The 12,064-nt window shown below is 36.1% G+C and overlaps 1 protein-coding gene across 5 annotated transcripts in view; it reads left to right on the top strand.

Moving 5' to 3' along the window:
• Window positions 1-12,064, top strand: part of SMARCA1 (SWI/SNF related, matrix associated, actin dependent regulator of chromatin, subfamily a, member 1) — a 118,020-nt gene that overhangs the window by 47,635 nt on the left and 58,321 nt on the right. For all 5 annotated transcript variants that reach the window (XM_036270587.1, XM_036270590.1, XM_036270586.1 and 2 more), the window contains one exon: window positions 203-316. In XM_036270587.1, coding sequence (XP_036126480.1) covers window positions 203-316 — 114 coding nt within the window. The remainder of the gene's footprint in view (window positions 1-202; window positions 317-12,064) is intronic.

Here is a 12,064-nt window from a genome sequence, read left to right as displayed (position 1 = left end):
CCCTAAAATATAGCAATAATACAGAAAAGTACTTGAAATGGCCCAGTCATATCAATAGATTTCATTGTATTTAGTTTTCTAGATATAAAACAGATAGTAAAAGATAAGTATGTTCACTTTATGTACTGAAAAAAATATGTGTGTGTCTGTGTGTGTGTGTGTGTGTGTGTGTGTGTGCGCAATGCATTTTTTCCCCCCACAGGCTCCACGACCTTCAAAGCAGCCAAATGTTCAGGATTTTCAGTTTTTCCCACCACATTTATTTGAGCTCCTGGAGAAGGAAATTCTTTATTATAGGAAGACAATAGGCTATAAGGTAAAATTTCTATTTTTTAGACTAGTGTAATGTAATCTTTTAAGCTAATATAACCTATTAAGCTAGACTAGAAGGTATTTCATTTTAACTTGAGAGTATGTAAGAGTAAATCAAAATAGTGATGTTTTTAAAACCAAAGAGGTTTAAGTAGAAGTAAAGCATCAAACTTACTGAATCACCAGTAGGATCATCACTACATGAGATTAATGGAGAATTATCCAGTATTTAAAAAGTTAAAATAACATATTATTTTAATAATGCTAGGTGTTTGAGTTGTTAAAGAATGTATAGAAAGAACAGTAGGTATGTGATTAGTTAGAAGTGAATGTATGATAGATGATAGGAAGGTTTGATCATTTTCTTTAATATGAACAAGAAATGGTATTTTTGAGTTTATTGCTCAAGGTTGGTGAGAGAGCCCTATTGGTGACTAGTAGACTGTGGTCACTTAGGTGTGAATTACAACATTTAAAAATGATCTTTTGGAATTCAAAATTCTTATTTACATAGGTAGATAGGAACCCATTTTTGTGAGTGACATTTAATATTTGTCACACTAAATCTATCACATTGAGAGATTAAGCATACCAGCTTATTTCTGAATATTGAAATTAACTTCCTAGTGAATGAAAAAGGATGGCCATAAGTATAATAACCAGTGGTATAAATGAAATTATAAAAAAATTAACACTATTGTAATTTTATAAAATTTTTAGTTTTATGAATTGTAAGCTGTGTTTTAAAATTTATTTTGTGAACTTTTAACAAAAGTAGAACTATGACTAGTTATTTTGATTAGATGTAATGTGCCTAGAAAAGCTCCATGTATGTAAAGTATTTTGTTCCTTCATTTATATTTTGGAACTAGAGTAGTTCTCTAGAGTGTTTCTACTGTTATTGCAGTGTGGGATTCGAAACAGAATAAAAAAAAAGCTTTGCTTGCTCTTTATGTATCAAACTTTAAATATATATAAATAGGAATGAGAAACTAAAGGTGAATATAAGTAGTTATAATTTGGTTAGGGAAATGTGATTAAATTTGAATGTATTTAACCAACAGAACTAGATAAAATCATTCTTAGGAAGTTGTAGAAGATTACAGTAACGGTGGTTGAACATTCAGACCAGGCTTAAAACTGCTTCAAAGAAAGTGAAAATGGTAATATGCCAAGAGAAATAGGCAAGTTATAGGTACAAAATGTGAAATAAAAATAATAAAATTAATAAAGTAGTTAATACTATTTCATGAGGTAAACAAATATATATACTATCCCACTAAGAATTATAAAAATTTCATGTTTAAATCATTATTTTTTACTTGAAAGAAAAATTAATTGTTGATGATAGACCTCATGTTTCATTTGATTACTAACAACCTTATAAAAAAGGTATTGTTATGACTTGTTCAGGGTCACATGGTTAACAGAATTGCCAAGGGTGCTGGTGCCAAACTCAAGTTCTCAGTGTTCAAATGCTATATTCTTTCCGTTCAGACATTCTGGCCTATTTCTGCATGTGACATAACCCTGCTTCTTCCTGCAGCCCTAAATAAGGACTGTGTTCATGGTGGTATGACATGTTATTTGGGGAAGTGAGCCAAGTGGTAATCAAGAAGTAGCAATAAAAAAATATTTGCTGATAGAACTGTATGCTCCTTCTTTTTAGATATTGAAAATCTGTTCCCTGTGATAATACAGTGCCCACCATTCTCTCCATAGTTCTGGTTTTAATGTCATCAGTGCTTTCCATTACAGGCAGTTGGTGGTTAAGAGTGAGGTCTCACAATGACTGGTTGGGTGGTGGCCAACTGGAAGGAGATGGAGGAGAGAGGAAACCTTAGAAGAGGGAGGAATGAAGAGACAGCTGCAAAGGGGGATAGGAAGGAGGAAGGTATAAGAATGAGTAGAGAGAAGATGACATGGAATTCATGCCATTGTTCCTTATTATATTTTCTCTTCTTCACCTTCCAGAAAGAAGTGGCAGGACAGGGAGAATGATTGAGAGGAGGGTTTTTAAAAAAATTAATACATATTTATTGAGTACTCCTTCATGTCAGGTTCTATGTCAAGCACTGGTGACAAAGCAGTGAGTAAGAGGGACAAGGTCCCTCAGTGTATGGAACGTAATTCTAATAGAGACAGACATTAAGCAGATACCACAGAGTAATGACATTGTTATTTGTGTGTTTTAGTGCTTATGCAGGGTGTTACAAGGGAGCATAACAAGGATATGTAATGTGGACTGCAAAATCAAGGAAGGGTCATTCAAGCTGAAATCAGAGAGATGCATAAGAATTAGCCAATTGCAGTGTGGGAGAGAAAAGCTCAGGTAGTGGAACCATAGCTGCAAAGGTGTTGTAGTAGGAAGGAGGATTGCCCCTTCAGAAACTGAAAGAAGGCCAGTGAGGAGGAGACTGACTTGAGATGCAGCTGGCAAGCAGGTGGAATTGGATCTTGTGGAGCCATTATTGGTCATTATTAATGAGGTTGTACTTTAGCTTTAGAGCAAAGGAAAACCATTGAGATTTTTAAGACAGAAGGGTGGCTGGGTGGTGAAATAATAATAGCTACGTATTTAGTCCTTACTTGTGATGCATACTGTTCCCAGTTCTTTAAAAAGATTAGCTCATTATTCTCATAATAGCCCTGGAACTGCATCCTTATTTTACAGATGGGGAAACTGATGCATAGAGAGGTTGATTAATTTGCCCTGAATAATTTGGTAAAGGTCAAACAACTTATAAGTAAGTGGTAGAGTATGATCAGATTTACACTTTTAAAAGATCACTCTGGCTGCAACACACAGAATGATGAGTTTTTCCAGGGAAATCAGCCAGGGAGCTGTTGAAGTGTGAAGATGAGAGAAGATGGTGGTGGAGGAGGTGATGGAGGAAGGGAAGGGGAATGATTCTCTACCACTTTATTCTTAGCCTGTACTCTCTTCAGCCCCATCCTGAATTGCTTCTGTACTGTCTTAAGACTTACCTTGCCCTGGCCTGTTTGGCTCAGCGGTTAGGGTGTTGGCCTACGGACCAAAGAGTCACGGGTTTGATTCTGGCCAAGGGCATATGCCTCGGTTGCGGTTCATACCCGGCCCTGGTTGGGGTTGTGCGGGTGGCAACCAATCGATGTATTTCTCTCATATCGATGTTTCTCTCTCTCTCCCTCCTGCTCTGTTTGGAGATAAATATAAAAAAAGATATCCTCCGGTGAGGATTAAAAAAAAAAAAGACTTGCCTTGGTCCTCTGTTTGCACCTGTAGCTGAGGATTTATAAGATAGATAAGAATGCTTTCTGGCTATTGGTTCCTTTTCTCTTTCATTTTTTACCAGAAGCTACAGACCTGAGCTATGGTGGGTGCTTTAATTTGGTAGGTTTCATGTTTGAGTTCAGAGTACAGACAGAAGAGTACATGTTAATTATCTGCAAAAGCTTCCTTTTAAGGACAATGTGATATTGATAACTGTTAGACCTATCTTTTCATGGATAACCAGCATTGATTCCCTCCTCATACCTCCAGAAAAGTCAACAGAGCCACAGGTGAACAGAGCGATATAGTTTATTCTCAGATGAACAGAACTACTATAGCACAATTACCTAGTATTCTCTACACACAGTTAAGGTCTCAAAAGGGGACTCCTTCCCCCTTTTCTGCTTAAATGATTGTTAACCTAAGGGAGAGAGGTTGTGGTCTGTAGCTGGGGGCACTGTGGTGCATGGCACTGTTTTGTCCATTTTGAGTCCTCATAGTCTTATTCTGTAGTGATTTGGGGTGGGGCTAGTGAGGGACTCAATAGTTTTGAAGCAGTTGAGTGAGAGCATCTTTTCTTGAGGGTCTGCTTGCTTGAATTTTTATTTTCTATTTTGTTCTCCCACACTCCCCTCAAATTCAGCACAACAAGGTCATAGCAATGTTGCTGATAAAATCTGAAGTTAAAGGAGTTTTGCTTTATTTGAGGCTGAGTGAAATACAGGTTTATTTTGCCCTAACCACTTGGTGGATAGCAGTGCATATGTACCAATTCTCCCTGCTGTCTAAGCTTTGACAAGTTAGACATTCAGAAGCTTCATTGCTCTTGCAATTAAAGGGGTTACTTAATGCATTTAATTACTTGTTCACAAAACTCTTTACATTGAAAGAGATGACTTATTGAAAATTAATTGAAATTTCAATTGCAGGATAAAAATCCAGAGTATTTAGAAATTCTGTTGAATCTAAGACATGGAGTGAAAGAGTTTTGACATTTGAAACTGAAGAGAAAGCTGTAGAGCTTTCTAACATCCTCAATAAAAAGAGATCTTTAAGGATGGATGTAAACATTTGACAAATGGAGGAAGTTCTATAATCTTTGTGAGTTTTGGTAATGTGAGCCACCTGTTTTCCAGTGAGAGAACTAAAATGTAGTGAGCTGATTTCAGGTTACTGCTTTCATTTTCTGTGCTGTCACATTTAATTCAGTATTTCATATTTCTATGAAATGCTTGCTAAAACACCTTCTAAGAAACAAGACCAAAATTTTTTTTTTTCACTTCTCTATTAAACACAGATTTTAAGTGCAAATTCCTTAGGGTCTGACTAGTATTGAAATGCTTTCTTTTGAAAGGTAGCTTTCTATATATTGTGGTTATATTAAGTGTTGCTGAGGTCCATCAGTAAAAATGACAGTGTGAGTACTTGAGACCTTTGATGTATCTGGTTAGTACGATTGGTCCATAATTTTTGTACTTAACTAATATATAGCACTTTTAAATGACTCCAGGAAGCTTAATGCTGATAAGAACCTCATGGGGTAAAAATGAATACCTTTTAAAAATGACATACATTAAAAAGGAGACTTTTTGGTAGGAGATACAGGACTTTAGGAACTTGCGTCATTTCTAAAAAAATCTAAAAAATTTAGCAAGTATGTATTTGAATAATTTCTAGAATTAAAATATTAAATGTGACATTGATGAAGACATTCTAAAATTTTACTTATTAAAAATATGATCAGTGGTTATGGACCAAGTAGTCTGCAGTGGATCCTAAAATCTAATGGTATGATATAATATTCTGATTTTGTTCTCATTAAAGTTCAGGGGGGAAAGTTTTAGTATTGTGTAGGAATATCTATGTAGGAATAAAGAGTTTATTTTGTGTGGGTAATTTCCATTTTATTTCTTTTTTTTTCACTATGAAACACAGTATTTAATTCTTCATTAGAAATATACATGGACTTTGAAAAATCAGTACTAAACTTCTCTTTTTAAAGTATCTGATTCAAACAAATTAACTGTAAAACTACATTTTTATATAATTGGGAAATTTAAATATGAAATGAATGCCCAGCCGGTGTGGCTCAGTGGTTGAGCGCTGACCCATACCCCAAGAGGTCGCCGGTTAGATTCCTGGTCAGGGCACATACCCAGGCTGTGGGCCAAAACCCCAGTGGGGGGTATTCAAGAGGTGGCCAATCAATGTTCTCTCTCATCGATTTTTCTTTTTCTTTTTTTTTAAAACTCATCTTTATTGTTGAATATATTACAGATGGTTCTCCCTTTTGTCACCATTGACCCCCTCCTCCCCATTCCTGCTCCCTCCTGCCTTCCCTACACTATTGTCGGTGTCCATTGGTTGTGGATCTATGCATAGAAGTTCTTTGGTTTATCTCATCCCACCCTCCCTCCCCCTTTCCCTTTGAGGTTCATCAGTTTAACAACCAATCTGTACTTCTTAATTTCTTCATCTTTTTCACCCAACCTCCCTGTCCCCACCCATCTGGCAAGCAACAAAAAATTCTCTGTATCTATGAGTCTGTTTTTGTTTTGCTTGCTCATTTTGTTTGTGCATTCAATTGTTGATAGATATGTATTAATTGCCATTTTATTGTTCATATTTTTGTTCTTCTTCGCCTTCAAGAAGACCCTTCAACATTTCATATAATACTGGTTTGGTGGTGATGAATTTCTTTAGCTTTTTTGTGTCTGGGAAACTCTTGATATGGCCATCGATTCTAAATGATAGCTTTGCAGGATAGAGTCACCAGCCTGTCCATGCCTCCACCCTTCTACCAGTCTCGATGTGGCAGCTTCTTTAATTTCGTAGTTGTAGGACTTCCATTAAGCTTGATTTCAGGCGGTTCTGAATGATGGTTGTGTTGTAGTTCTGTTGTAATTTTGATGTGGTTGTGGGAGGATGCCATACTGAGGTTACCTACGCCGCCTTCTTCAGAACTCCCGGTGATTTTCATTTTCCATGATAAAATTAGATGCTTATGAACTATTTTATTTGGTTAAAATATGGTTTGTTAGATATAAACATTTTGAAGGAATTTGATAGAGAAATATCTTATGATTAAAGAGTTTTTTCTCAATAAAAAATTGAGGCCAAAATAATTTCACATGCCAGCAATTTAAGGGGGCTATTAAACTTTTAAAACTAGGTTTGTAATTTTTTAAAACATTTTATCATGAAAAATTTTCAAACATACAAAAATGTTGAAGTAGTTGTACAATGAACACTCATATATTTGAATACCACATATATTTTCCAGTTTAAATCTTACTATATTTGCTTTATTACCTATTTATTTGTCCAGTTCTACATACAGTCTTTTATCAAATGGATATCCATCTTTTCTTTTCTTTTATCTTTATTCTTGAAAGCATTATAGATGTTTCCCCTTTTTTCCCCTGATTGACCTCCTTATCCATCTCATCTTTTCATGCATTTCAGACTTGCAGACATAAGTAAGTATATTTCACCTAGGAGCACTTCAACATGCATATCATTAGCCAGAGTTCAATATTTATTTGATTCTTTTTTAAGGTAAAATTTACATGCAGTGAGCTCTGACCGGTGTGGCTCAGTTGGTTGGAGCATCATCCCGTACACCAAAAAGTGTTGGATTTGATTTCTGGTCATGACATATTCCCAGGTTGTGGGTTTGATCCCTGTTCGGAGTGAGTGCAGGAGGCAACCAATCCATGTTTTTTTTCTCATATTGATGATGTTTCTTCCTCTCTCCCTCTGTCTCTCTCTCTCTCTCCTTCCTCCTCCTCCCTCACTCTCCTTCCCTCTCTCTCTTCCCCTCTCTATAAAAAAAGGCTTTTTATCTTTAAAAATTACATACAGTGAATGTGTATAAATCTAAATGTATCATTTGATGTATTTTATTGATTTTTTTTTTTTTTTTTTTAGAGAGAGAGGAAGGGAGAGGGAGAGGGATAGAAACATCAATGTAAGAGAGATACATTGATTGGCTACCTCCTGCATGCCCCCTGCTGGGTATCAAGCCTGTGTGCCCTGACCAGGAATCAAATCCAGACCTCTCAGTCCAAGGGATGACATTCAGTCCACTGAGCCACACCGGCTGGCCTCATTTGATGTATTTTGACAACTGCTTACATTTACATTTACAAAGATATGGAACATTGCAGTCACTCCAGAAGGTGCCTCTTCCCAGTCAATCCTCAGACCCAGTCCTCAGAGACAGCCACTGTTCTGATACTATTTTCCTCCATAGATTAGATATTTTGGTTCTAGAATTTTACATAAATGGAATTATACATTATGTGTAAGACTGTTTCAGTTACCACCTGTTTTTGAGATCCATTCATGTTGTCCCATTATCAGAGCTTCACTCATTTTCAATTTTTTTGATGAGTACTACTCCATTGTAAAGATATACTATAGTTTGCTTATTCATTCTTTTGTTGATGGACATCTGATCTGTTTTCTGGTTTTTGGCTATTATGAATAAAGCTTCTGTGAACATACTTGTAAAAGTCTTTGTATAGATGTGTTTCCTTTCTTTGGGTAAATAATTAGAAATGAAATTGTTGGTGTGTCTGTAACTTAAAAATTGAATTTAGCTATTGAAAACATTTATTTTTAATCTTGCTTACCAATGGATTACATTTTTTATTTATGCTTTCAAAAAAATACACCTTCTTTTTGTTCATTTCCTTTTGCTATTATCCAAGGCCAAGTTATCATACCTCATTTCTATATTACAAGAGTTTAGTTGGTTCTCTTGCCTCTAGTCACTTCCCCACTTCATCTAGCACAAGGTAAAAACACTATGATTTGACACTCTATTCCTTTTTTTAAAAAAATTCTCCAGTGGCTTGCTGTTGCGTACTGTGTAGTTTCAAAAGACTTTCTGAATCTGTCTCCACCTGACCTTGTTTCTTATCCGTTTTCGACTAAACCCTACGTGTTCCCATACTGCTCCCACCTAGACTATTCTTTCCCTTCTCTGCGTCTCCCTGAATTCTTAGAGTTCTTAAGGTACAGCTCAAAACTTCACAACTAGCTTGTGAGCTCCCTGTGGGCAAGGATCATGTTCACTTCTTTTTTATTTCAATGAATACTTATCATAGTGCTATGGACATAATAAAGGTTTAGTCAGTACTTAATAATTTGATTACCTGGTATTGATTATATATCAGTCTGGCTTTTCCAGTATTACTTTTTTTAAAAATTTATTTTTAATTTTTTAAATATTATTTTTGTTACAGATGTTTCTCCTTTTTTACCCCATTGACACCCTCCTCCCCATCCCCACCCTGCCCCGTCCCCGGCTTTGTTGTTCATGTCCATTGGTTATGCATACATGCATATAAGTTCTGTGATTTATTTCTTCCCACCACCCACACCACCCCCTCTTCTGAGGGTTGTCAGGCTGTACCCTACTTCCATGTTTCTGGGTCTACCCCATTCCTCAGACTGTTATGTACATTATATTCCATATATAAGTGAGATCATGTGGTATTTGTCTTTTTCTGCTTGGCTTGTTTCACTTAGGATAATACTTTCCATGTCATCTCAAAGGATAAGAGATCTTTCGTTCTTACAGCTGCATATGTACTCCATTGTGTATATGTACCACAGCTTTTTTATCCATTGGTCTACTGATCGACACTTGGGCTGTTTCCAGATCTAAGCTATTGTAAATAGTGCTGCTACAAACATGGGGGTACATATATTCTTTCTGATTAGTGTTTCAGGCTTCTTAGGGTATATTCCTAGAAGTGGAATCACTGGGTCAAATGGAAGTTCAGTTTTTAATGTTTTTTTGGCTGCTTTTTATTTATTCATTTTTAGATGTATCACAAATATATTTTATGTTATGTTATTTATTTATATTTATTTTTTTAATTTTTTTAATTTTATTTTTGTTACAGATGTTTTTCCTTTTTTACCGCATTGACACCTTCCTCCCCATCCCCCCCACCCCATCCCCGGTTTTGTTGTCGATGTCCATTGGTTATGTATACATGCATATAAGTTATGTGATTTATCTCTTCCCACTCCCCACCACACCTTCTTCTGAGGGTTGTCAGTCTGTACCCTACTTCCATGTTTCTGGGTCTACCATATTCCTCAGACTGTTATGTTCATTATATTCCATCTATAAGTGAGATTATGTGGTATTGTCTTTTTCTGCTTGGCTTGTTTCATTTACGATAATACTTTCCAGGTCCCTCCATATTGTCTCAAAGGATAAGAGATCTGTCTTTCTTACAGCTGCATAGTACTCCATTGTGCATATGTACCACAGCTTTTTTATCCATTTGTCTAATGATGGACACTTGGGCTGTTTCCAGATCTTAGCTGTTGTAAATAGTGCTGCTATGAACATGGGGCCCCATATATTCTTTCTGATTGGTGTTTCAGGCTTCTTAGGGTATATTCCTAGAAGCGGGATCACTGGGTCAAATGGAAGTTTAATTTTTAATTTTTTGAGGTAGCACCATATTGTTTTCCATAGTGGCTGCACCAGTCTGCATTCCCACCAGCAGTGCACTAGAGTCCCCTTTTCTCCACACCCTCGCCAATACTTGTTTGATGATTTGTTGATGGCGGCCATTCTGACAGGTGTGAGGTGATACCTCATTGTTGTTTTTATTTGCATCTCTCTAATGATTAGTGACGTTGAGCATTTCTTCATATGTCTCTTGGCCATTTGTATGTCCTGTTTGGAGAGGTATCTATTCAGCTCCTCTGCCCATTTTTTACTTGGGTTCTTTGTCTTCCTTTTGTTGAGTTGTATGAGTACTCTATATATTTTGGAAATTAACCCCTTATCCGATGTATCATTGGCAATGATGTTCTCCCATACTGTGGGTTGCCTTTCCATTTTGATGGTTATTTCTTTGGCTGTGCAGAAGCTTTTTAGTTTGATGTAGTCGCATATGTTCATTTTCTCCTGTGTTCCTGTTGCCTTAGGTGATGCATCAGTGAAAATTCTGCTGCATATGATGTCCAATATTTTGTTGCCTACATTTTCTTCTAGAATTTTTAGGATTCATGGGTCACATTGAAGTCTTTTATCCATTTTGAGTTTATTCTTGTGTATGGTATAAGTTGATAAGTCTAGTTTCGTTGTTTTTTCATGTAGCTGTCCAATTTTCCCAACACAGTTTATTAAAGAGGCTGTCTTTACTCCACTGTATGCTCTTGCCACCTTTGTCAAATATTAATTGAGCATATTGCCTTGGGTCCATTTCTGGGTTCTCTGTTCTGTTCCACTGGTCTATATGCCTATTCTTGTGCCAGTACCAGGCTGTTTTGATTACAGTCGCTTTGTAGTATAACCTGATATCCGGTATTGTGATCCCACCTACTTTGTCCTTCTTTTTCAAAATTGCTGTGGCTATTCGGGGACTTTTTTGGTTCCATATGAACTTTTGAAGTATTTGTTCTAGTTCTGTGAAATATGTTGTTGGTATTTTGATAGGGATTGGATTGAATCTATAGATTGCTTCGGGTAATATGGACATTTTAACAATGTTAATTCTTCCAATCCATGAACTAGGTATGTGCTTCCACTTTTTTTTATATCTTCCTCTATTTCTTTTTTCAATGTCCTGTAGTTTTCTACAAATAGGTCCTTTACTTCTTTGGTTAAGGTTATTTCTGTTATCTTAATTTTTTTTGCCGCAATGGAAAATGGGATTGATGTTTCAGTTTCTCTTTCTGTGAATTCATCATTGGTGTATAAGTATGCCATGGGTTTCCTGATGTTAATTTTGGATCCTGCTACTTTGCTGAATTCATTTATTAAGTCTAGTAGATTTTTGATGGAGTCTTTAGGGTTTTCTATGTATAATATCATGCCATCTGCAAATAATGACAGTTTCACTTTGTCCTTTCCAATTTGGATCCCTTTTATCTTTTCTTCCTGTCTGATTGCTGTGGCTAAGACTTCCAGTACTATGTTAAATAAGAGTGGCGAAAGTGGGCATCCCTGTCTTGTTCCTGTTCTTAAGGGAAATGTTTTTAGTTTCTGCCCATTGAGTATGATGTTGGCTGTAGGTCTTTCATATATGGCCTTTATTATGTCAAGATATGATTCCTCTATTCCCACATTGCTGAGCGTTTTTATCAGAAATGGATGTTGAATTTTGTCAAATGCTTTTTGGCATCTATTGATATGATCATGTTGTTTCTATTCTTCATTTTGTTTATGTTTTATATCACATTTATTGATTTGCCAATATTGTACGAGCCTTGCATACCTGGGGTGAATTCCCCTTGGTCATGGTGAATAATTTTTTTGATGTATTGCTGGATCCGATTTGCTAGTATTTTGTTCAGAATTTTGGCGTCTATGTTTATCAGGCATATTGGCTTGTAGTTTTCTTTCTTTGTAGTGTCCTTTTCTGGTTTTGGAATTAGAACTATGCTGGCCTCATAAAACGAGTTTGGAAGTCTTCCTTCTTCTTGAATTTTTTGAAGTAGTTTGAGGAGAATGGATGTTAG

Source organism: Molossus molossus, unplaced genomic scaffold (genome assembly GCF_014108415.1).
Source record: "Molossus molossus isolate mMolMol1 unplaced genomic scaffold, mMolMol1.p scaffold_m16_p_2, whole genome shotgun sequence".
Lineage (NCBI taxonomy): Eukaryota > Metazoa > Chordata > Mammalia > Chiroptera > Molossidae > Molossus > Molossus molossus.
The sequence above is the reverse complement of the archived record's forward strand: the minus strand, read 5'-3'. Positions and strand labels throughout refer to the sequence as shown.